We start from the raw sequence: 27,702 nt of genomic DNA, 5'->3' as shown, positions 1-27,702 counted from the left end.
AAAAGCCCCTCGGCTTGCACGTGCATAGTACTTTTCCTACATTGGCTGTCGGTTGTGCCTTGTGTTGCTGGTCTTTGCGCGAGTAGATTTTCAATTGCACTTTTTTCTCTCTTCCTGTATTCAGCATGGTGAAAAAAATCAGAAGTGTGGTAAGTCTCTTGTTCAATCTGGGCGGCGTTTTGGCTTTTCTTGTCCACTCTTATGCTTACCTCTGACCCTGCGGCCTAGCTGGAGAGAGATCCGAAGGAGGGATAAGAGAAATAGTGTTTGTTCCAGGTGTTCCTTAAAAGTGTCCTGGTAGCAGTGGATGAATATTTCTCTGATTTAGTATTAATTAGTAGAGGAGGACGAGCGGCCGGAAGCTTAAACCTGGCCCTGGCCCAGTCCGTGGTACTGGTGGAATTTCGAGCTTTCATGTGGCTTCTGCTTACTTCTCCCTGCCCAGGATGTGGCCTATGGGCTAGAGCTACCCACATGGGAGCTGGGAGACCGGCTCTAATCTCGGCGTCGCCTCAACATCCTGTGATTCCGGTCAAAGACCTTCATCCCCTCCCGGGTACACACCATAAATGTGACCTAATGTACCTGGTGTTCAGGTAAAGCGCTCGAAGTTCGCGCTAAATAAAACTCCAGAAACTGGCACGGAGATGACAACTAATCCTTATCATGATACCCATTTACCGGCTGGTTTGGACAAAGTGAAACAAGACAACATGCTAATTGTGCGATTTTACGCACCGTTTTCCCAAAATGAAAGCACTTTACTATAACGTTTCTGTATAATCTGGGCCAAGTACAGGGTTTTACATGACGAGTGACTTGTCTCTTAGTGATTAAACACATTAGAGAAGTTTCACTCTTAATGCATTCCTATTGGCGCAGTGTGATGGGACTCATTTATTTTAAGCCTTCCCATGTCGAAGAGACCATTTTGAATAGACTTTAATATATTTTAGGTGTTGCCTGTTTGATTTACATAGCAAACACTGTAAGGGCTCGTGCTCAAAGTTCCGAGACAGACCGTTCCTTGGCCGGGCTGCCACGCGCTCTATAAATCCATAAACCTATGCAGCAAAATTAGTCTCTGGTAATAAACTATCCATTTTATTTGGATTTTGTGTTTTTTTTTTTTCTAGTTTTGTTTTCCCTTTTTCAGAATTGTTGTTTTTCTTTTGCAGCAAGAGTTTGACGATGAGCTTAAAAATGCAGGTTCTAATCTGGTGATTGTTGATTTCACTGCAACATGGTGTGGGCCCTGTAGAAAAATTGCGCCTCAGTTTGAGGTAAGAATTTGTTTAATGTGTTTGCAGCTATCTTTGAAGGAACAGTCTCTAATTTCAACTGCTAATAACTCCGAGCTATCTGAGTGCATTGACTATGTGGATTATCTTTCACAGCTTGAACTGCTGCTGCTAAAAAAAAAAAAAAGTGGATAGTTAACCATGGTCATGCAAACATGATTACTAATCAATGAGGTACAAAATGTACCCAGATGGAATTTGTACTACAGACAGCAAAGCAAAATACATTTCCAGAGCACTGTATGCGCTTAACGGTGTCTTTTGTATATGTAATTGACTCCTTTTTAGGTCTGGTGATAGCGGTCACCTTTTATAGATACATGTTACATGGGATTCTGCAATCCCAGTAGAAAAACCTGTTTCTAATTCCCCTTATTACAAGGAAATGACACCAGAACTAAACTGTAATAACTTATTACAATTGAGTCCTGATGTGTCAATGCCTGCTGCAAGAGCCAGCATTTGAGGGTAAAGGCTGGTCAGATCACTGGGCATAATTAAAGGAGCTGTTTAAAGAACAAAACAAAATGTTCCTTTTCTTTCACTTGCTCTCTTTCTAGCTGTATAGTGACAAGTAAAACAGATGTTTATGGCAACATGTTTATTTTTTGCACTGCTTACGTAATTATAGAAAATGTAGAATGTTTCTGTATGCTCCAAGCTACTGTGTGGCTTGTATTAAACTGGTTCTAATATCTTTTTGTAACCGATATCTAACCGCTTTTTTGATGCATTTAATTTGGCACCAGAGATTCTATTTTTATTGTTTGTTCATGTTTGCAAACCTCCTCTTTCATATGAGAGCTAGTCATCCAGTATTTAAGTAGTTTGGTGATAGTGTGATCAAGTATTATAAGGAATAAAGTGCCCTCTGTGGTACATAAGGTTATTGCAAATAACTTCTATTATGTTTTAAGGTAACTCCTCCTTCATCCTCGTTACTCTATATGGTCCTCGGTGACTTAAAATATCTTTATAATATATGGCAGGGGGTACTTTATCCCAGTCACTACAGCATGGCAGGGGGTCAGCCCACTTTAGTTCATTGACTGTCTTAATAGTACTCTACTGTTTCAGAGAAGAACCGAACATCTGTCCACAGTTCATCCCTTCATTGCCATGGACTTAAACTAAATGTGTGTTTTTTTTTAGACCAAAAACATTTTGCTTATTGCCAACGTCTTAGTGTTTATCATTATTATATATTTGCGAGTATCTAGCAGCTTCCCAACAATAAGAATTTCCAAAAACCATGACAAGACCATCCTGGACAAAGCCAAAAACCTGCAAGCCAATGCCTTGAATGTTGCCTTTGCCAGTACTTGTTTTTTTAAAACAAATTCTATGTTTTGAAGCATCTGATCTTACACCTCTTTATATTTTAAGTTTAACATCCTTACAAACGCCAATTTGCTGCTGAGCACAGACTCCATCCAGGAATGTATTTAGTAAAGAGGAAACATTTTCTTTTTCCTACAAATAAAGAGCGAAATGCCATAATCTTTGGTGTAAAACTATCCAACTGGTGCATGTTTTTTGTCATGTGTACAAATGCAGTAAGTGGCTTACATTACAAGATGTTGTACATTTCTGCAGGAGCTCAGCGCACAGTACAAAGGAGTAATATTCCTGAAAGTGGATGTTGATGAAAGAGAAGTAAGTAATTTTTACTGTTATCTTTAACTATATTGCTGTTGCAGACCATTAGTCGGTGATACAAAGATATATACCTCATGTTGCTTAATCATTAAACTATTTTTTGCCTCTAATATTTACTCCTTTCAATAGGGTTCTTCCTCCGTTCGGAGTCGGTTGTAAACTGCAGCGCAGATTGTCTCATTTCTATGGCATTGAACTACATATAATTAGTTTTGTCAATCTTAAGGCAACTGGCAATATGAACTTGAAAAGCGCTATTTCGGAAGAAGTATTGCATATGTACAGTGGTGGCTGGTGCCTGCAAAAAGTGGTAGGGCGGAAGTCCATAGACAGGATTGCACTACGTAATTCAGCATAGTGAGCAACCTGATGCCTGATTTGCTCAGGGAGAGTGTGTTTGGGAAGAGAGGGTGAACACACTTTTACACAACTCGATAGTTTTCTTTTATCCACTTAGAGGGTGAAAGGTTGAGTGGAGATCATCAGCCATGTCAGAAGGCTTAATGGATGAGTGAGTCCAATGAGCCTTCAGACCCAGCTAAGAGGCCAGAGACTGACCAGATTCCATTCAAACCTTCACCAGTATTACCAACGTATGTTCATTACAATTTCTCATCAACTCCCTTTCATCCATCTACCCATACACTCTCATTCCCCCTCTGAGCCATATACTACACACCCATTCTGCTGTTCACTCACTCATTCATTCACTCAATCATACATTCTCATCTAACTACCCTTCCACTCATTCACCTAATTCACATTGCCATTCCCACTCACTGTTCTATTTTCAATTATTTAAACAGGTTATTGAAGGCAGTAGGTTGAATTTCAGTCAAGTCATGGTGTTTTAACAAGCTTTCGTCTATCCACCTTATCATTCTCGGTCATCCACCCAGTTACTCACTCAACTACTCACTTAAGATCATTCCCCTACCTACCCACATCCAACAATTATTTCACTTTCTCCCACCTTACATCATTCACCTATCACTCATATTCACCCATCTGCATCAAGCTTCCTATGGTCATTCAACCAATTCATATAACCAGTCGTCACATTTACCTATACACAGTCAACCCCCACATTCAATTACTCACCCATTCACACTCGTACACCAAACATCACTCATTGACTATCCAGCAATTTCAATAATAAAAAGCTACACTAAGTGGTGGTGTTGGTGCTTGTTTTATTCTCCCTGGGGTGGTGGAGTGAGCTAAAGAATGATGATGGATTAATCCCAGATCAGTTTACTGGGGGTGAGTGCTTGCAATGTTCAACACTCCGTCCATCATCCCCTTTGGTTTTGCTTTGTTCGCCTTAAGTTGGCAGGGTATGTCCAGACGTGGGTTCCTTGCTCACTTTGCCATTGGATTCAAGCTAGCCTGGCTGATGACGGCTGATTAGCCAGAAACTGGTACCAGGATGCTTGTTTCCGGTCCAGGGAAGACATGGCTTGGCAGTTCGGGCTGGACTGTTCCCATGAGGCACAGGGTCAGACTGATTTGCATACGGCCATGTCTGAACTGGGGTGGTGGAGTGAGCTAAAGAATGATGATGGATTAATCCCAGATCAGTTGACTGGGGGTGAGTGCTTGCAATGTTCAACACTCCGTCCATCATCCCCTTTGGTTTTGCTTTGTTTTATTCTCCCTGCAGATTACATCTAGTAATGTCTACTGCCACAACATTAAGCACATTTGATCTGCAAGGGAGATAAAAGAACCATATGTAGTTGTAACACTAAGTAGCTTGGTACTGACCCCATTTGTGCTGCAGAAAAGATCGCACAGCAAGTAGAAAGGAATAGATTTTGACTTTTCTCCAGCATATTTGTGCAGTTTTTTTTTAGGGAGCTGCTGATCCTGTCATTTTACATGACAACTTACCATTACCTCACACTCATCAGGATTTCTTTTTTACAGTTTTTAACTTTTATTTAGTAGGAGCTTGACCCAAAGGGGTTTTATGGCCCTTTACATGAGCACCAGTTATGTTACACAAGCACACTTGCATTAGTGTTTTTTTAGGCAGGGGTGACTAAGTGATTAGCCCAGAATCACAGAATGTTAATTAAGCTGATCCAAAGACCCTAACTAGGCTCCCCAGTTCCAGTCTTTATACCACACCTTTATTAATATTTCCAAACTTGACAGCTTTTTGTGTGGCACGGTATGAAGATGAAAAAGGAACCTGTTTCAAGCCTGATTAACTGTACTAAACAATGACCTCCAGAATGCAGGTTTGGACATTTCTCACCTCAGATAAACATGTTCTACTCAGTGAGTCGCACTCCTACCTGTATGATATTGTTTCCAGGGCCTTTCCTGCTTCACAAGTGAAACTCTCCTCAGCTTGCTGTGATTCTTGCACTGTCTGTCTGGCTGTACGTTCCGTTCCTTATGTGATGCAGCTCCCACATTTATTTGCGTACGTTATTTATGGTGTTCAGGCTGCTTGCAGTGCAGGATTGGATGGATTCTCAAATATGCAGCGCTAAGTATGAAAGGGCACGTCCTGGGCTGGCAGTTAACTCAATAACTCAAGCCTGACTTGATGTCACAGACTGACGAAATAGCTTTGTCTGTGGTGCCTTTCGCATGCTTCCTAAACCCACCCTTTCACATCTCGTCACAGGGTGAGGTGTGGTCTGTGAAACTTGCTGGCTCCACCTCACCAGTGGCAAGATACTGAAGGGTTGGGTAACTGGTTTTGAGTGGCATTCAAACTCGTACAGCCCGGGCTTGAACGCTATATGCCCCAGGCTGTTTTAAACGGACGCTCCAGTAGAAGGTGGCGAAACTAAGGTGACGTCACGGCGCTTTGAGGAAATACCCAGGCTGTGCGTGGGTAAGCCCTCCTAGTGCTGAATCGTGCACATTCTCACGGAGGGGCATGCCTCGCAAAACTACCTATTTAAATAACCTTTGCGAATCGCTACTTTGAATTGTATTTTTTTACTTAACCTTGTTTACAAGATGCTATGAAAGGAAAGGGGGCACAGCCCCTACGCCCTTATACAGGAGCCCCTGCTGCATATGTATAGAAGTTTTCAACCAGACCTCTTCTTCTGTTGTCATTTATATTTTTTTTATCGCCCACTATGGCATACAGCATGGGGCAGTGGATGAGCCCAATTCATCTATTGACCAAATTTACTGTTGGTAATGGTTTTCTGCTCTTTCACAAGGAGTACAACCACAAAATAGTTCCTTTCTTTCCATGGACGTCTATGGTGGCAATGAGTGCTTTTTGAGACTTAAAGAAATTGGATTATTATTTGGGGTGGGAGACTACCCACCTCAAGGAATAATCACAACCATTTTTAGGATGAACCATCAAAGTTGCCATATTAAACGGAGCAGAACTATCTGATGGCAAAGGCACAGAGCAGGCCTCCTTAACTTGGGGCAAAATGTAAAGGGCTTGTACAGTACTAAAACAGTTATAACGTTGAAATGCAAAACAACAATAAATCCTAATCTGAAGTAGGAAAATAGAGTAAAATGTGATACCAAAATGACAAATATCTAATTGGAGGAAATGGACATAGCAATTTTTAAAATTTCAAGTAGCAATAGCACCAAGAAGTATAAAGTGCCAATGACAGTCAGTAGTCACAGTATGCTGGAACAAAGGTACAATTTGAAGGGGGCTATGACGGAGTGCAGGTTGGATACACCAAACGGCTTGATTCTGGTCAAAGAAGTTTCCTTCTGACTTTAGGTTTTTTTAAGTTCCAATCCACCACAGGAGTACATGTAAACCCCCCCCTAGGAGCTCAGAGGATGTCTTTAGAGATTCACAGGTTGTCAGTCAGGCATAGGCTAAACTGCAGGGCCCAGTCCAGGTGCCATTGGTCATCGGGGTTGTTGCAGAAAAAGCCCTCTTGTAGGTTGTTCCGTCCCCGAAGCTTTAACAGGAGTTCAGTATTTATTATGACCCTTTTTTGTCCCTGGTACAAGAGAGAGCAGGGCCAGTCCTTTAGGGGTCTTCCAGGTTCGGTCCTCTTCTGATCTCACACAGGTCCAGTAGTGTTCTGAAGTGTGTGCCTAGAAGTGTCACATTTATGCCTGACATGAACTAGTTGGTGGTGGTGACTCTGGAGCACACCCTAACCAATGGGGTAAAAGTTCTTGGGGCCAACCCTATCCACATTGCGCATTTTCAAGATGGCGAAAGCCTTCAGCCACACTAAACTTGGACTCTGAGGGCTGGCGATGTGTGGGGAGTACACTATTATAATCCTAGTGTCCTTCCCATGTCTAACACAAAAATCCAGTGTGGGGCAGTCACAGTACCCACAATAAAGCCAGAGACAGAAGTCTGGTAGAACATTGCAGGGTTTTCCAGAAACCAGGCAGGGGATACACAAGAATTGTTTTGGAATCTCATTTCTCCTTCCTTTCAAGTTCTCCCCTAGTGTTATATGTAAACCCAGCAGACCTCCCAAGCACAATTTGAGATTTATGCAGGATTTAACACTAATGCCTACAAGCTTGCTCGCAGCTCCAGCCTTCATTTTTTATCCTGTTCAAAGGAGTTATTTCTACCCATTCAGGTCAGTCTCTTGGTAGCTCCTGGGAGGCACTTCAAACCTTTTTCATGCCAATTGAAATGCTAATTACTTGCTGGCAGAAGTGGGAGAGCAATTGCAAATTTAGCTCCAGAGATATTTAGGTGTGGGAAAAGGCAACTTTCTAAAAGTTACTTTTCCTTAATATTTACTAAAATTCTACCTTCACCATTTATTTGTGCTCTGGGTTTCTACATAGGATAGCTAGACCTGACACAGTGAAAAATAGCTTTTGGGTGCTAGTTACTTAAAGGATATGTTAACATTGAATGTCTATACCATGACCTGCCTTGTTGGTGAAGAGGCATATATAAGGTGGGTTTCTGCTTGCCAAAAGAGTTTATTTTGATGGAAATATTTGCATTGTTTAAACTGCCAAAGTCAGGCTACAATGGTAGTCCTAATGCCATATTTTGCATTGCACTGTAACAGATGGCACAATAGGTGCCGCAGCCCACTGGTGACTAACATGCAGGCCTGGGACCATTTTCTAGGTGACCTATAGGTAAGTTAAATATACCAAATAGGAATATGCCAATTCAACGATGTTTAAAGTAGGAGCACAGGCACGTTACTGCTGGCAACCAAGATTAAATAGCACAGAGGACTAACACCAGAAAAAATATTGGATCCTGCAAAAGGGGGGAAAAAACCTCTAATCACACAGAAAAGACCGATTTATTGCAGAGACCAAATAAGTATTTTTGCTTTGAGAAAATGATTATGGGGTGTTCAATGCATACACTTTCAATTTTTCACGGCTCTTCCTTTGTTTACATATCACCAAGAAACATTGGGAACGTGTCAAACTTGGGGCCTAATTACAATGCGGTTGGAAATGGCTCTGACCGCATTGTAATATGTCAGTCAGATTCATTTCCGACTGACCCATTACAATGGAGTTGGTTAGAAGGAATGTGACCGGTCATTCCGACTGGCTTCCGACAAGCTCGGAAAGCCTGTCCGCCAGTCAGAATGCGGCCAGTAATCCTAAGGGCTGTTCTTTCCGCCCGAGGGATTAAGATGTTGGGTTTACACAGCCTTTCTGTGCCAGCCTTTACTACTGAGAGGCTTTCAGAACTCGACTTTGGTTGCCCCCATCAGGGGCCCCTTGGGTGCACGGCCTCCTGTTGATCCCTGAACCTTGTGGCAGGTACCGTGTGGTGCCTGCCACGGGGTGCAGGGATGAACTGCACCTCACATTTTACAATGGGAGCATGCATTCCATACAGAATGCATGCTCGCATTGTAAAGTATAGAAGTGCGATCGAACAATGTTCAGTCGCATCCTAATAAGTTGGTCGAGGAAACTAAAGGAGCCCACTTGTTGCATTTTGATCAACTCTAAATGTAAATAAAAACAGATGTGCCATTCAACACTGGGTTGAGGGATTTATTAGTATCTGACATTTTGACTTCTGTAGCTGATGGATGCCATGGCCGGTATGTTGGTTTTCCAGCACCTATAATAGATTTCCTAGTAGCAACCCCATTGTTATACATGGCTTCCACAGTAAGCCTCTATTGTTTTTACCAGATTCTAACTCACTAAGTAACTGCTATGATGTAGCAACAGTTGATAATAAAGTTCTGGGTCGCTATGTCTTAAAGGCGGCCAGACCAGGCTGACTCGGCTCTCTGAGAGCCTGTCTGAGTAAAGAGTTGCAGGGTCAGAAAGAAGGTGGTAGGAGCTGGTTATGGCTGGCAAGTAAGGCATTGTTTTCACATTTAGAACAGAGCGAAGAGACCAAGTTATGTTATGGTTCCCCGTTACTCCTTTGCCTCCACCGAGCAGTTATGAGCCTGGCTGATGATTTTGGATGTAATACATAACACAAAATTGTAGACGGTTAATTAAATTACACAGATGTTTTCACCTTGGGGTTCCTAGTGACATTGTAGACAACTCTAGGATCACTCTTGTTTTCTGTTTGTCACTCCAACTCTTGTTGAAAAACATCTCCGTAGCTCACTGTTACCCATTGATGCCTGTATATATGTTATGTATGACTCATTGAGAGACATTAATGTGAATTAACAACTGTGATGTAGCAACAGTGGGTGACAAAAGTTGTCAACCACTGTTGCTACATCATAAATGAATTCTGAGGGGCTGAAGCAGGTCTCTCTAGAGCCTGTCAGAGAAGCGTGCACTGGAACTTGGGGATCATAGCTTCTGTTGGAGAGGGGAAGGGAATGAAAGGCATAGAGGGTGGTGGAGGTTGGGTGGTAGGATGCCATGTATTTTGTTTGTGTCTGGGAACAGATGACATGTTATGTATGGCTCTGACTTATTCATTTGCCCCTACACAGCAGGTGAAAGCAGGGACAGATTATTTCAGGGTCTATAAATAAAATAAAGTTAAAGATGGGTAAAAAGTGAATTATGAGGATGTTTTTCACCCCTGGGCCCTGAATGAGTTTATAGACTGCTCTAACGTCACTCTTGTCTATTTGATGTCACTTAGAACCAGTTTGTGTAAAGTATCCCCATAAACCACTGTCACCCTTCCACAAGTATATATGCTCATTTGTGAAATCCATATTGTTAAGCCAGCAGAGTTAGTGGCTCCACTGTAATCCACCCCTCTCTCCAGCAGTAAATAAAGGATAAGCATCCTGTCTGAGGGTGCCATTTGAGGCTGACCATATTCTCCCCTCTCGAGATGCCTACTATGCCTAGGTCAGGATTCAACATTAACTTTAGGGTGGTGTGGAAAAAGGTGTTATTGATGCATTTACTCAAAGCTAATGCAGATCCATGCTGCATGAGCAATCAGACCTATCTCCGTACATACAGCTCTTGGAAAAAGTTTGGAAAAACTGTTTTTCAGATTACCAGGTTTATTTAAGATAAAGGAATTCTCCACCCCTCTCAATCTAAATTTTGCTCGCTCTGGTTTCAGCACAGAAATACTGTTAGAAGTCACAGAATTTATTAGAAACTGTGTTAACCAGCGAGGAAAAAAGGAGGGATCATCTTGCTTGATCTGCCAGCTGCATTTTAATGTGGTGACCCACGATATTCTTCCCAAGAGATTGGAAGAGGTAGGACTTGTGGACCTAGCTTGATGGTGGCTGAAACCCTTTTTGTCAGATAGAGTACAAGTGGTCTACTTATCCCCATTCATGTCCAAAGATGGGGACATGAGTGGTGGAGTGCCGCAGGGCTCTGCGCTAATCCCCACACTATTCAGTATCAAGTGTGCAGACTTGGGACTTTAATATTATGTCGTATGCGGGGGTGAATTCCTAGGTGAAAGCAACTCACATAAACATCATGACATTGCAGAAGATCATCCCTTTGATTTCATATCGGGGGCCATGCAGCACGGATCTGCAAGATTCCTACTTCCACGTCCCCATCCAGGTAGATCACCAAAGATAATTGTAGTTCACAGTGAACAAATATTTCCATTTCAAGGACCTCCCATTTGTGTTAAAGTCAGCCCTGAGAATCTTAACCAAAGTCCTGGTGTCTCTAGTAGCTTTACTTCATTAGGACGAGATCTTCATTCATCTTTTCCTAGACAATTTGCTTATCCACTCCTCTACAAGTTCCCAAGTAGTGCACTGTAGGAGGCTGGCTGAGTATATGGTGCACACTTATTTAAGTGAAGTACCTTGCACTAATCCAGACAACCCTTTTGGTGGTTTTAGTGGTCTCAGACAACCTTAGAAAGCTTTCTAAGTGGTAGCTGTGAAGAGCAGCCTTCTGGCTTAGTCCAGAAGGAACAAGTTGTTTTTCCAGATCTACTCATGTAGTGTAGGTTAAACGAAAAATAACCACACAGTGTAGTTATAAAAATGTCTATCTAATACACAACACTCACAAGCACATTGGTATATCTCTTACCCGGGGATATCAACACAAATACACAATACTTTAATTACAATGTGTGAGTAAACCCAATGCACAATGGTATGCAGGGGGAGAACAAACCATATACAAAAAAGTAGAAGGAACCATTCAAGGTAAGTACCCAGGAACCCATGGCGGCTGTGTGCAGAGCGGAAACACAGTTGCATACGCAATAGAAGTCAACTGGAAAGTTGTGGTTGCAGCTTTGAAGAAAAAGGGCCCTTCCCACTGGACCCTAAGGAAACCCAGTAAAAGACAGAGGATTTGAGTCACCCCACCCGTGAATACCCCAGGAACCAGTATACCTACACCAGGGAAGACTGGTGCATAGGTGCGAAAGGACCTCAAACTGCTGTAGACTACAATGAAGGACTTCAGTAAAGATGCCGCTGGCGAAGACTGGGGAAGAGTCCTGTGGAATCTGAGGATGGATTCTTGAAGAGAAGAACCTGCAAGCAGAGGGCAACGAGTGTATGCCACTCGGAGGTGACCAGGAGGCATGGAAAAAGCAATGCTCACTAAGGTCAGAAGATGCAGGAGTGATGACAGTGACCTTGTCGCTGCAGCCGTGAGGACCAGGCGATGCTGAGGAAGACCATGAGCCATGCACAAGCTGTCCCACGTTGGAAGTCGAGAACCATGGGTTCTGTGTCTAGCGGGAGCACCAACAAGCCTTGGCAGCTGCAACAGGCATGGACAATGATGAAGGAGAAACGTTGGGACAAGCAAGGTCCAAGGGTCTCACCAAGTGCAGGAGAGTCAGAGCAAGCAGGGGACCCAGTAAAGCAAAAGAACACCCTCTAGAGCACCTACAGGCTGAATGCACAGGAGTCACAAGAGGACCTCAAGCAGCTCACCAAAGATGAAGGCCCACGGTGTAGAGAATGTGGTTAGGACAAAGATCTTGGTAGGAAGAGATGCTGGAGCTTCTTGTAGCCCGAACAGCTCTGGAGTGCAAGGCCAACAAACCTTGTCCACGCTGTGCATAGGGGTTCGGTCCTTGCGGTTCAGACTAGGAATACTGGCCTTAAAATTGCAGAGGGCAGGTCCGGCCCTGTGGGAGTTGCAGGAATACCACGTGTGTTGCTGAGCGTTTCAAAGTCCATGGGACTTCAGGCACAGCAGACCGGTCAACATCGTTGTAGTGTCTGCAGATGCAGGGGAGTAACTCCTTCATTCCAAGGGAGAGTACATTGAATGTCCTTGATGCCCCCAGGTCTGTTGAAGATCCTGGAAGATGCACAGACAGTCAACAAAGAAGACTGGAAGTACTGCAAGACCAGCATCAGGAGAAGTCTGTCTTGATCCAGTCTCGATTCCAGGCAAAGTCCAATAATCCCGATGGCCAAAAGTGACGTGGTTTCAGGGTTGATTTTTGTCCCACGACGAATCTGAGGATCCACCCACAGGTAAGCCCTTAATGACAGATCTTAATATCTATATATATATAATCTACTGGCGGTCGCCAGTAGATAGTTATAGTTAGGTCCGTGTTTCCATAGGAAATCTGAAAATTCTATTTTGAATAACTTTGGTGCCGGTTGACGGATCCTCGCGAAATTTTCAAAACTAAGTGGGCTCTCAGCTCCTACCCTGAAAGTCTCGGGGTGATTCGTCAAGCGGGGGCTGAGAAAAAAGGGGGGTCCCAAAACGCATTTTCCCATAGGACCTTTAGTCGAAGGTACAGCCTGAACGGCTGAACAGAATTACTTGAAATTTGGCAAAGAGGTAGTCCTCAGGTCAGGGATGTGCCTTTTGCATATATGGTCAATCTGTTCAGTAGTTCCTGAGAAAATTGCAGTTAAAAGTACATAAATATCTATAAGCGCGCACGGTGCCGTGCGCAAGCGTAATTCTGATTGGTGGTTAGATGTCAGTCAACATTCCAATCGGTCGAAATCAGGAAGTGTCGTCTGCCATTTTGTGTGTGACAGTGAAAAAGAAAGGTGGAGAACTTGAAAAGGGGGCAGGGTACAGAGTTCCTGACCCCCTAGCTTTTGTCAGGGGGTCCCTGAAGGACCCCGAAGGGTGAAACCTTTTTTTTTTTTTTTTTTTTTTTTTAAATCGTGAGGTGCGCGCACCGTTGCGAGGTGCGCACATGGCAGAAAAAAATCATTAAAAAAAAGAATTAAAATCAAATTTAAGTGTTTAGATATTAGGTGGCTCTAAAAAGAGCCGTTGTGTTAATTGAGGAACAAAAAAATGAGAAATTATGGGGTGCCGCATGTGTGCTGCTGTATCTTGCTCTCTATTAGGGGAAGGCTGGTGTCACCATAAGAGCATTGCACCGTATATGCACCCTCTTGAACAGAGGGTGTATATCCAGAGGAACAGAAGCAGGTGAAGCTGCCGCCGCAGATGATGTGCTCGGCTGAGCTGCTGCGGATGTGCTCGGCTGAGCTGCTGGAGGGTTCTCTAGCAGCTCGAGCAAAAGCCACAGGATGTACTCCTTTAACGTGCCTGATCATAGTGAAAATACTAAGAGTATTTCTTTTAGGATCTCCTCTTGATAAGACAACACCACAAATAGTGCAGGTGACTTTTGGAGCATTCACCTTCTTCTGCCCCTCTGGAAATGTAAAAAATTGCCATATAAAAGTCTTTCTGTTTCCTCTGTCTCTGTAGCGCAAGGGTCTCCTGCTCACTCCCAGAAGATGACTGCTGCTCTGCCATTCTCGAGTACTGGAAAAGCTGCTCAGCTCCTTCTCCCAGGGAATCAGAAGAAATAATGAGGGGAGTGGGTGTGGTGTTGGAAGTTTCTGGAACTGAAACTAAAATGAACCAATAAAGTGTTGTTTCTTAATCACGACTTGCCGTGCGCGTACGGAGCGCGAGTACGGAGCACGCGCACATACGTGTATGGAGCACGTGCATACGGCGCATGTGCGTAAGGAGCATGCATGACGTGCACGTGGAGCACGTACGCGTGCGCGCACGGTCAAGAACCCTTGGGGGGGCAAAAAAAAAAATATATATATATATATATTTTTTTTTTAAACGCTTTAGTGCAAGGGGTTATCCAAGCAAAGTATTGAAAGCAGCAGAAAAAAGAGCAGATGAGAAAGAGAGGAATCTACTGTTAACTGCAAAACATGATGAGACACAAGATGACACAACTCGGTTAATTTTGACGTTTTCAAAAAATTCTCCGCAAATCCGTCAAATTATTAACCGTCATTGGAAAATCCTACAGGCAGCTACGATCATAGGGAAACAACTGCCCCAGTATCCTAGTATTACATACAGAAAGAACACGTCTCTACAGGACCTATTGGTACACAGTCACTTTGATAAAACTAAGAAAAGCAGAAATGAAATCAAAGGTTTCTTTCCCTGTTCCAAATGCAAAGCTTGCAAAAACAGCAAGAAAACTAAAGGTTATAAAGTCCCAGGTAGACCTACTGAGAAATTTAATTCTAAAATTTCTAAATTGCAACTCAGACTTTGTAATATATTGTTTGAGTTGTCCTTGCAGCTTGCTATACATTGGAAGCACGGTACATCCAGCTAAAAAGAGAGTGTTGGAGCACATGCGTGCAATTACCAACAACGACAAATTATCCAGTTGCACGACACTTTGCCTTGCATCATCAAAGTGATAGCCGGAAACTAAGTTACTTCTGCCTTGACCAAATTCCACTAAAGCAAAGAGGAGGCGACAGGGTTAAAACACTACGCCAACTAGAATCAAGGTACATTCTAGAATTGAGAACCTGGGCACCCTTTGGTCTAAATAGTGAGGAAGAACTATGGGTACACATAGGTTAATGTAGAAAAAGGAATGTAACTTTTTGGGCAGTTTTTTCTGGGTCCAACAATCTGACAGTTTTGTGAGTTTTTCTCCCAGTCCGTCCCCCAACCTTTACTGTTTTGTTCCTTCGAAATCAGTATTTATTTTTTCAGGTTTTTACCACAAAAGTAAAATTTGGGAACAACTGTACAGCATTTGCTATTTACTTACTTAAATGAACTGAATGAGATGATGTGACGCTTTTCTCAACTCAATTAATTTCATGATTGATTTGTTATTATGTTAGAATCATTTGTCTCCCATGCTGTTCTCTTCCATCCTTTGAAACACAATACATGACGATGTTAGTTGTTTTATATTCTATTACATGGCTTGACTGTAAAAAGAAAAATGAAAAACTATAAGTCTTAGCCCATTCAGGGCTCAATAACCTAAACACTGTTTATAAAAAATGTTGGTATTATAACAACAACAATCAGAGTGGATGTTAACATTGTATAAATGTACAAATGTTTAATGCCCCTTCTTTTCAGTCAAAACACCAATGAATTTATTTTGGTTAAATATCACAATGACCAGTAAAGAGTATCTTTAAGATGGCCACTGTGTTGCAATTTAGAAGCACTGAGGCCCTTCTTTTATGTTTATGTATCTGAACATGCAAATCCTCTCTCTATATCCTTTAACATCTGTGTATTTAAGAGATTGATGGTAAATGGACTTTTGACATTGAGAGGTCGTCATGACCGAAACCGGTTTGTCAAGCATGGTGGAATAAAGCATTTTGAAAAATCCTTTGGCTTGGAGTGCGTTACCAGCTTTGGAAGGCTAAAGAAACTTGGTTTTGGATATATATATATATATATATATATGCGCGCTCAGTCCCAGTCACATCAAGAACTCGGGAAAGCACTCACGGGACACTCCTGCAGTTGTTTGGTCGTTTATTGCATAGCGAGCATGGAAAACGTGACGTGTTTCGGCTATGCCTTAGTCTGATGTTTTACAAATTTCGCGCCAAAGAAGCAGCATATTTAAATGAAACGTTACGTGGATCACATGACATCACAATTCATAGACATCATAGAAGGACAACCATTGGTCCAAACCTTACCTGCGTACATTAAGGACTCGCAAGACTTCTTAAAGCGCATTGAACAACAACAATGGAATCCTGAGTATAAACTCATTGTGCTCGCTATTACCAGCCTATATACCAGGATAAGACATGAACATGGCTTGGAGGCGGTAGCCCATTTTCTCAAGAAGAAGCCCCTAAAATTCACAGAACATAACACTATGATTCTTCAATTTACTGAATTTTGCTTAAAAAACAACATTTTTGTCTTTGGTGAAGACTTTTACCACCAGAGATCTGGCACTGCGATGGGCACCTGTTTCGCCCCCAGTTACGCGAACTTGTTCGTGGGCTGGTGGGAGGAGCAGGTGTCCAAATCATCTGGCCTGATTGATTCCAACAGGGTCATAAGTTGGTATAGATATATCGACGATCTCTGTATTATTTGGGATGGCTCCTTCAAAACAGCCTCTTCCTTGATTGACAGTTTGAATAAGAATACTGTTAATTTAGAATTTAGTGGGGAGGTAAGCTCTGAAACTGTCAATTTTCTTGATTTAAAGATCAGAGTAATCAACAACCAACTGTCGGTATCCTTATATCGGAAACCCACAGCTGGGAATTCGACTCTTCATGCTAGGAGTAACCATCTTCCTGGTTTAGTTAGAAACATCCCTTATGGTGAGTTCTTACGGTTGAAGAGAAACAGTACAAGAGTTGATGATTTCGAAGATGCAGCAAGAGAGAGTATCTGTAGATTTATTGCAAGAGGATACGGTTAATCATTTCTTGAGACCACACTGCAAAAAATCAGGAATATACCGAGAACCACCCTGTTGGATGGTGATCCGAATAGGGATGCACAGCAGAGGAAAGAGGGCAGAAAGAAAAATAGGATGAATGAGTCAGGTACTAACAAATTCAGGATGGTTACAACCTACTCGAACGATGCCAACCAAGTAAAGAAGATTCTGAGGAAAAACTGGCACATCCTGAAAACGGATCATACCATTGGTCCGGACATCCCTCCTGCCCCTTTAGTAACTTTCAGAAAAGCCAGATCATTAAGGGACAGTTTGGTACAAAGTCACTTATCTACTAGACCCAAGGCGATGGGAACTCTAAGGGATCTTAGAGGTTTCTTCCCTTGTGGCAAGTGTAAAGCTTGCGTTGGCAGCAAGAGAACACTGACCTATGTGGTCACTGGTCTAAAGAGTCCTCGGCCCATCAAAAAGTTCCTTACCTGCAATACCAACTATGTGGTTTATTGCCTGGAATGCCCATGTGGGTTACGCTACGTGGGCAGCACGATTCATTGTGCTAAGATTCGCATTTTAGAACATATGCGAGCGATAGCCAAGAACGATGTTACCTATCCTGTGGCAAGGCACTTCGCTGAGAAGCATAATGGCAATAGGGAATTGCTACGCTATTATGTTTTAGATCAGGTCCCGACTTGCATCAGGGGAGGGGACAGAATTAAACAACTTCGCAGGCTTGAATCATGATATATCATCGATTTAGGAACTAAGAATCCGATGGGTATGAATGTGGGGGAGGAACTGTCAGTTCATCTTGGAGATTAAAGAGTAGCAAGAATCTATACACTATAGATATGATATGTAACTGGAGAATGGAATCTATAACATGGTGTGATCATAAGGTATTCTGTGATCGAATTTGTGAGATTGGCTATACACGTTAGCTTTTGGACATTTTGTGAAAAATTAGAACAAATTTTTTTAAATGGTATTATTACAAATGTGGATCATCATACTTTTCAATGTCAGCAACAATGTTGGGGGTCTTAGCCAATACATGGCGCGATTTTCTTAAGTTTTACTTGAATGTAGGACAAAAGATATGTGACAGGATGTTATCGTAACATACTTAATGTTATTTAACGTGTCAAGCAATTTAAAATGACCCTTGTGTTGCTTTGTTATTTTTCATGTGACATTGGTTTGCCGATACACGGCTTGATTCTTGTTATCTTAGAGGGATAACACATGCCTATATATGGCGATATGTGTGAAGTTTTTAACCTTACTTCTAATTTGGGATTGATTTTGAAAGCAGATATACGGCGTAATAAGCGATATTATTGAATTGCTTTTACATTCCAAAATGGCGATGAATTGCCTACAGTGATTCTCTTAATGTGGTTGTCCTTCTATGTCTATGAATTGTGATGTCATGTGATCCACGTAACGTTTCATTTAAATATGCTGCTTCTTTGGCGCGAAATTTGTAAAACATCAGACTAAGGCATAGCCGAAACGCGTCATGTTTTCCATGCTCGCTATGCAATAAACTACCAAACAACTGCAGGAGTGTCCCTTGAGTGCTTTCCCGAGTTCTTGATGTGACTGGGACTGAGCGCGCATTTATGAACGCGAACGCACCTTCGCGTTTTGAAGCACCCGTCTTTTGAGTGCGCTGGTTTGGAGGTGCAGTGGGAGCAATGATATATATATATATATATATATTTTTTTTAAAAAAAAATTGTGTAGAAGTTTATAGAAGATATTAACTATGCTGTTCAACTTTATCCAAATTAAAAAAAAAAAAGAGCTGAGCCATTCCATATTACAGGATACAGTCAATCTATAACTATATACATAGGTAGCTTATTGTAAAGTAAATATTTAAAAAATATAATGCATTCCTAAATTAGCATTTAAAAAAACCTTGCAAATTCACTTAAAAAACCATAGGTTTCACACATGTTATAGTTAGCTGGACATTTCACTCATAAAAAAACCATTGAAATTCCCCCGTTATAGTTAGTTCAGATAACTATAACTCGCGCGCCCGCAATCCACTGCTGACGACGTCACATATTAAATCACTCATGACATGGTCAGTGACATCACTGATATCTCAAATGACATCACTGATGACATCATCCTTGTGTAAGAGTGGCAGACCTGCTCTTATCCGAATATAAACTTTGATACACACATTGAAAAATACAAAGTAAGGTTTTGAATACTATAGAGCTACCAATAACAGTTAGAACAACCTATTCAGTAATTCCAAAATCTACATGCGCATCCACTCATTCATCAACACTTCTATATAGTCACTCATACATGTACTCAGTCATCATATGTACTCATACACCTATACATCCTGTTACACACCTACACTCATACATAGTTACTCACACACATACTCACACATGCAAATAAACATCCATTTACTTGCATGTACAGCTATACACACACACCAGTACACTTACTTCTACAGAAACGTACACATACTTACACTCTAAAACAATCACTTATAGAAACATACTTATTTATACAGGAACTCTTCCAATCCTCACTCTCATAAATCCTCACTTATATACATCAATACTCACATATACTAGTTCAAAACATATGGACTTACTCAAAGACACTATTGAGACTGTCATTCACTCTCTTACTCACCCATACACACACTCATCCACCATACTGTCCTGCTCACATACTGTCTTCAAAATACATACAAACAGTGAGTCACTCATTCATGCATCCATACGCTAAGTAACATCCCCCACTGAACCATACAGACACTCGTACTGATACTCTAAAAACGAACTAATAACCCATATACACTCATGTAGTTACTCACCAACCCATATAGCCACTTGTACACAAAGTGAGACGCTGATACAGATATTTAAACATTACTCACTAATACTTGTATTCACTAAGATACTGTTAATAAGTCAGTTATACAATTAATTTTACACAAAAAAAACATCCATTTAGACACTTATTTACCCATTTTTTTTCTTCCATTAACCTTTAGATATACATATATAAAAAAAATATATTTTTCAGAAAGACACATATTCACTGGATGATGTCATCAGTGATGTAATATGTGACATAATAAGCAGTGGATTGCGGGCGCGTGAGTTAGTCCAGAAATGTCCAGCTAACTAATGTGTGTGAAACCTATGGTTTTTTTCAGTGAATATATATATATATATATATATATACACACACACACGCACGCATCCTAAGGTTTCAATCTCTGGAGGCCAGTCCTTACTGCCTCCGATTTGCTTGCCACAGCATTGTATTGAACGTGTTTGTCAGATGTTTGTTGAAACCTTTGTTTTGGAAATGTGGAGTTCACGCATCAAAAGATGCATTGCAATTGTTTAATCCAGCAAATGAAAAAATGTGTTTTAAAATGTTTACATTTTTTAGGGATTTATTGCATTTACATTGATTATGCACTTGGCATTTTGAAAAAAAAGTGGTACTCATTCTTGATCTATATTTTATGAATAAAATTAAACTGTGCAGGAACATATCAAGACCACAAACTTTTGTTTCTCTGTGCCTTCTCAGTATGGGGGATAATAGATGAATGGATTCAGAGTGCCCATAGGTAATAAACTGGGTGTAGTGCATTTTGGAAATTTCGAAAGCTGCTGCAAGCAAAATGCCAGTATAATGTGCAGGTTTTTTGGTTGCAGGTATCACCCCTGGTCTGCATGGGAACCATATATTTCTGATATCACATCATAGTTTCTATTGCTGGGTGCCAGACTGCCCTCACCCTAATTGGCTGGATGGACGACACGCTAAACAAAACAGTTGTCAGACTTTCAATATCTTTTTCCCAAAGCATGTTGGTTTCCTTTAGTTTAGGGATTTCCATAGGTTTGAGCATGGATCTAAACTCTAGACAACAGAGGATGTTTTGATGGGGAGGGAATTACATTAGGGATGTTTGCAGTAATTAAAACTGGGTCGGCTTGCACTCTGGTTAATGTACCAGTCCAAGGCACTTGAGAAAACTAGAGGCACAGGGGAGTCCACTGTGTTGTGGCTTGCGTGGATGCAATATGTGGTATTCTCAAAGTATCCCAATCTCGAAGTACGGATACAAAAAAAAACACTATTCCTCCCTTCTCTGTGATCAGGATTCAAAAATTTGAAGCAAATGGTAGAAGTCCTACTATCCGGTGCTCCCACACTTTGCACAATACAAATGGTCTCCCACATGTATAGGTGGGCCTACTGCACAAACGGGCGACAATTGTGACCATGTGAAGACCACATTGATACTATATTGACTTCACACTCCCATATTTGGCTTGTTCCTGTCAGGTACAAAAGGCCCACACACATATTTTATGCACTGTTTTAATTGATAGGAATGTGGGAACACTGGATGTTGGGAGTTTTGCTGGTCCCCACACATGCCTGAGCTTTCCATCACAAATGTGAGAATCCTTTTTTTAACTATTGTTTGCCCTGTGAGGGATTTCTGCATAAGAAAAAGTGGTGACTTCCTCAAAAGCCAAACCAGTCAGCAGTCCTTTAGGTGCCTAGTTTTCAGAATTGGTAGGTTTTCTGAGGTGCTGGATGATGCGAGGCTTTCATTTGTACCCCAGCACATAGCCAGGTGCAGTGGAAAAAAGTTGGGTTCTAAAGAAATAAGTCCAAAGAGCATCCAGGCTCCTCACTGGGTGCACACGTGAGCATGTGACGATCTGGGCACTTTCTTTGTTTGTTTTTTCTTCTTGTTTTCCCGAGGCTGAGGAAAAAATACAGTGTCTTGGCTCTTTACTGGGCACAGATGTGTCTTTGTACCCCAGCAAGGAACCAAGCGCTTTGTGGATTTTTGATTAGGCTAATAAAAATTACAAAGAGCATTTAACTCTTTGCTAGGACATGGACACACCGCTTCTTCCTCTCTAATGCTTCTCTTGCTCAGACAAGCTCTGACAGATGAAGGAGCGGTCTCAAACTGAATGGGGAAGTGGCGTTTAGGCATTTCTTTGGTTGGTGGTGGAAAGGAGGGTGGGGACAGCAGCGATGCTCTTCCGGCCCCCTCTCCCACCTTCGTCCAGGAGAAAAAGTAGTTTGAGGTGGTCAGCATGGTTAGAGAGGAGCTGAGGGCAGGAATAACTGCCTTTAGGATAGCTCATAGCCCTACACACCAGCTGCTTCCTTGCTTGGACCAGTAAAGGGCTAGGAAATCCCTCCCATTCCATCTATAAGTGTTAGATGCCATTTGTGGCCTCCGACGCATGTAAATGCAGTGCCCCGGAAGGGAGCACCAGGCTGGGCGCTGTAGCAATCCCTATTCAACAATTTAACAAACAAAATACCGCATGTTTTTTTCCCCAGCCCCTGATCATTTTCCCATCCATGCCAAGAGACCTGATTCAGAAGGGAAGACTCCCGATTTTTCTTTTTTTAAGCCAAAAAAGAATTTATTTTATCTGTCTCCCGTCTGAAATTGTTTTGGCTTCAATAGAAGTGAATGGGAGAAATGCATTGTCCCTATGTATATATATATTTTTTTAAAGCTCCCACCTTCCTTTTCGGGAATGTTGCCATGTATGTTTACCCCTCAAATTTTGACAGGCTTGACCTCGTGTAATCTTTCAAGGGGAAACCATGTGAGATAATTGTCTCAAGACTCTGAATTCCCATTCCAGGGCAAACATATATTTTACATAGCGATCGAAATTTAGCCCAGAATTTGTAATGTGGATCCAAGTGTATCATTCTCATGTAATTTGTTTACCATGTTTGTAGGCTTAGACCGTTTCATGACGTTTTGATTTTAATTCCAATTTTGTCTCCATTTTTTGTTTTTAATTTCTCCATTCTATTAACCTTATTTAATTTTTGCAAAGCCCTCTGTCTTGTAGGCCCTATACAAATCTACAAATAAAAACACGAGTTGTTTTCAGTGTCTCTTTCATTGTTAATTTCCACCTTTTCAACAGCACAGTAAATGCACCATTGTCCACTTGCTTTGTTAACTGTAGGATCGCGGTCTTCAGTCATTTGCTATAGCCCCTTAATCCACAAGCGTTTTTTGTAAATCCGCCAGTTTACTGATTGTATACATTTATTGCCTGGTATGATATTAGTTTCATTATATTCTCTGCAAACTCTTCGCGAGAGAGGCACATACAGGGCTGCCTGCCATTGATAACCATCCCTGAGGTATGCTTCTAGCTGTCAGGGATGTGACCTTTTCCATTTAAGAAGTTGTTCTGCTATTTTCGTTTTTATCACTGAAGTTAATCGTACCTGTGTGAGTTCAATTAAAAACTGACCCCCCAGGGCTGAATTTCGGTTTGGACTAAGAATGCCTCTGTTCTGAAACCTACTATGGTTGTTATTGTTTTTCAGTATGTAATATATTGAAGCTCCTGGTTGCTTTTATATGCTGCTGGACCAGGTCATTTCTGGCACCTCAATGTTACTTAAGCTGTAATTTATGAGTGATGTTTACAGCGTCCCTGATACTAACCTATTGCGGGAACATGAAGATGAGCGTGTCTAATTGTACGTTTTTTGTTACCAACATAGGATATAGCACAAACTTATGAAATTACAGCAATGCCCACATTTATTTTCATCAAGAACTGCCAGAAGGTATGTGTAGGTGTGATAATTTCATTTTTTTTTTTTTAATGTTCTTGCATAATTTTTTGATCTTGTATGAATCTGATTTTAGGGAGTTAAAAAGTAGCACCCTCATACCCTGTGTATTAAGTATAAACATGTGACTTGCATGCTGCCATATGACTTTCCTAAATTAACACATCCAGCACTCTGTAGCAGGGATGGTGATTGTAAACTGCGCCTTTGTGAATCGGGGGGGGCGGGGGGGTGCAGATATTGAGATACTCGAAACTGGAACTGTGGGCCATGGTCATGTTGGAGCACGGGTTTTCTCTTTCACCTACTCATCAATCCTAAACCTCGCTGTACAGGTCAGTGGATTTTTGATGGCAGAAATGTAAGGAGCTGCAGCCAATATAAAACATAATCAATTATCATTTCTTCTAGTTCAGTCAAAGATTTAGCGGAGTTGAAAGGGTTTTATTTTAGATCTTTTAGTTTGTCATCTTTATTAAAGTATTTTCCAAGTCTCATCAACAAAGGTTTTTTCAATCAATATTAGAAAATAAGGTAAATCAATAATGCAATCAATATAATAATGAAACCAGCAAGTTCCATTCTAAATAAATCAAAATCCGAGAAGGAAAAAAGGTGTGTATTTAGATACTTATGAAGGTTTCTGAGGAAGGAATCGAGCATAAACATGAAGCATTACCATTCTAAGGTGAAAGTATTCTCAGCTCAAATAACTACAGACCATGAAATAAGCTAAGAGTGGTCTTATAAAGAAATCCAAGGGACTCAAAGAGTTTCCTGTCAGAGTGTTGGGGAGGCACAGAATGGGATGTTGCTCTCAGTCTAAGGTAAAGCATGAAAGAAAATCTCAGTCAATCTGTCCTGAATTAGTCTAAAAACACACACTGATATAAATACACATTTTCTATGTAGCAACATTAATGTTTCTTCTTCATGGTGACTAATAAGATTCCACCGCACTCCTGGGAACAGGTTTACTCCCCATCTTCTCTCCAGAGTACAATCTTCTTTTAACCATGTGTCCTTGAATGTTGCGGCACATTCGTTCTTGTTTTCCATAAACTTCTTCCCATCAACCATTCTCCCTGTCATCTGCATCTTTTGAGGTGGGAACCTCACTATCAGTCGTCTAATACAAACAAGTGTCCATTCACTAGCTAAAAAACAGTAGCTTCCGAAGTTGCAATGTGTACAGCAGAGAGAAGAAAAACATCTTACACAACGGTTGTTTGATTTGAAAAACAAGCCTTTCAATATTAAAATCTTTTCATATTTATTCATGGCATCATCAGTTATGTCCAGTTAAGAACCAATGCTTGCTTGCTTGCTTCACTTCTATGTTACAGGCCAATAGTTTTTAAGTATGGTTGCCTACTACAAACGTTGCATTTAACACATTTTATTTTTAAATGTAAACTCTGCACAATATTTTCAATAGATTTGCAGCAGAAATAGGATGGTATCATAGTTGATAACCTCAGGAAAGATTCAAACAGAGCTAGACAACACCACTAACATTGTCGAAAGAAAATATCTAGCCATTCCACAAGTATGACAACTTGAAGCTGAGTCACTGACAAGTACACAAGGTTGTTAGCAGCTTATACCATCCCTCCACCACCAGCACAATCACCATCCAACACTGTATTTGTAATTTTTTGATATTTTTACATTGTAAAGATGCATTAGAAAAATATATAGTTCGAGTATGTCATTTATGTTTCTATGTCATTTATGTTTCTTAAATGAGGATAAGTTATTTCTTTAAAGATACGAGTTTTGGGCAGAAAGTCAGGCTGTCGCAAACCCATCATTAATATTGCTTAAGATTTTTACGTAGCAGAACATTGACTTTCTGAAAAGAACCAAGCTGTTCAGTATGTAGCTTATGTACAAGCAGAATATTCGAAGTTGTGGGGGAGTTGGTAATTGGTAACAAGACAAGTGTAAATTCAGAACTAATGTATTTACTGCTGCATCTGCTGCAATTTATGCCTCACCTTTGGCTGAAACAAACCCCCTACTCTTCCCACATTGTAAATCATTCATCCATGCCCAAAGGAAAGTACAGATAATGGAAAAGTACATTCTTTCCATCAGCTCTTCTCTACAAAAAGTTTCATAAGATCATTTTGATCCTGAATATTCTAAAGAGGGCTTGTGAGTTTGCACAAAGAGTAAAGTTCTAATTAGCCTACATCAAGAAGCCCAGAATGCCCATTTGATTTCTGCTTGGATTAACAGTCTGATTATGACTCCATTCACAGAACAGCAGCTTTAAGCTGTTTTCCTGCATTCTTCCCTTACCCAGTGTCATGCCCTACCCTTCATCGCTTATTCAGCTTTAAGACCTATTTACTGCCATGGTTCCCATTTGGCCTTCCTGCTCCCAGTTGTATGCAAATACCCATATTGGGGTCTGATTACAAGTTCCTTGTAATATTCGGAGCAATGCATATACTCTTGTTTACGCATTCGTATGAATTACGAGTGTAAAGGTATTTAACTCATCCGATTAATTATCTGTTCTAAATAACTAATTCTTCACATTTGCACAGATCAAACCTGCTGAAATTTAACAGAGGAAAACATACAGTATTTGCCATATCAGGCTGATTCTGGTGCGTTAAAAACCAAAATCTACATGTTCCCCATAAACTCTTAATGGGTGTTATTTATTACATTAGATAAATAATGTACCCCATGGTATCATTATTTATAAGTGGCAATAAATAATGCCTTGGATCATAATAAGGCCCTTAATCTGTGGTTTGCCGAATACGCTTTTGTGCAAACCCATTCCACCTTATGGGTTTTTCTGGTCCAAAATGACCATCTGCCTCAACAAGAAACCAGACCAAAAACTGTGAAGATATTGGTCATTTAATCTCCGGTGTAGATCTAATTCCATATCCCCTCCTTCTTACAGCGAAGGCAGAACAGTAAACCCTGCCCCCAGCTGATGCTGCCTGAACCCTTTGCACTCCTTCACCTAATCGCTTTCATTGTAATGTATCTCGGTAAAGAGTTAGCCATTTTATTTATCTGCTGCATTGGGGTATTTGTTCCCCAAAGGCTTGTAGAGAAAAATGCATCCGGCATACTAACATTTGGTGCAAAGCGCCAAGACCACTTTCTTCGTTGCCCTGCATCAAATGCAGGAAGCAGGAATGTGCCAGTTTTAATACGAAACCACATATTTCTGCTCTCTGGCTCAGTCTCCCTAGGGCATATGCAGGCACCCTTGCACCGTGGTGCAAGATCCCTTCATTAACAGCAGGATTGGTTTTGTGCAGCAAGGGACACCTTCCTGAACAAAAACAATCCTCCGAGGCATTTTCCTCTCTGTGTACAGCAGAATGCAGCACACATAGAGGCAATAATGGGGAGAAATAAACATATTTGGGATGGATTATCATGTTGATGCATTTCCAGGTTTACTATTCTTAGTAAATCTGGGAATGTGCTAAAATCCATGGGTGGATGCATGAGAACACCCACTCTCCACCCAAGCATCTTCCCAACACAGGATAACAAAAGGCAGCGCTTTGCACTGCTGTGCATTACTCTGGATTTACTAAGCCATGCAAGTGGCTTAGTAAATCTGACTGAAGGGCTCGCGTTGCCATGCGAGCCGTTAGTAAATCTGAGCCCTACTACTTAACGTTTTTATTTTTTTGTTTCTACTTGTTGTGAAGAAGCATGGTATCTCACTTTCTCATTTTTATATGGATATTTCTTTTTGCTTTGCAGGTTGACGTGTGCACAGGAGCTGACATTAAGAAAGTCGAAACAAAGTTAAACCAACACAAGTGATTGCTCAAGATTTATGATGATTTTTGTAACCGTTGTTAAGTCATTATGATGCAAGCTTTTATTCAAGCAGGATCGTAGCATATGACAGTGCAATAAAGATATATAGTGTACATTTATTGTGTCTTTCATACACTTTAAAATTATCGTTACCTAACTCTCCTTTGATGCGTGCAGTTCAAGTCTATGTAATTTCTTTTTAAAGTTTTAAATGCATGTTTATTTGTTAAACCGCATCTTATA

At 41.1% G+C, this 27,702-nt stretch overlaps 1 protein-coding gene across 2 annotated transcripts; it reads left to right on the top strand.

Moving 5' to 3' along the window:
* On the top strand, positions 1-27,574 carry LOC146862133 (thioredoxin-like). Of its 2 annotated transcripts, XM_085643224.1 has the most exons (5): positions 1-149; positions 1,179-1,283; positions 2,898-2,957; positions 23,575-23,640; positions 27,400-27,574. In XM_085643224.1, the coding sequence occupies exons 1-5, from the start codon at positions 126-128 to the stop codon at positions 27,460-27,462; spliced, it is 318 nt and encodes a 105-aa protein (XP_085499350.1). In that variant the 5' UTR covers positions 1-125; the 3' UTR covers positions 27,463-27,574. The 2 variants fall into 2 exon arrangements, with proteins under 2 accessions (XP_085499350.1, XP_085499351.1); XM_085643225.1 differs by lacking the exon at positions 23,575-23,640.
* Positions 27,575-27,702: the final 128 nt, after the last annotated feature.

Source organism: Triturus cristatus, chromosome 2_2, assembly GCF_964204655.1.
Source record: "Triturus cristatus chromosome 2_2, aTriCri1.1, whole genome shotgun sequence".
NCBI classification, from domain to species: domain Eukaryota; kingdom Metazoa; phylum Chordata; class Amphibia; order Caudata; family Salamandridae; genus Triturus; species Triturus cristatus.
Note: the sequence above shows the minus strand (reverse complement) of the source record. Positions and strands in the feature narration are given on the sequence as shown.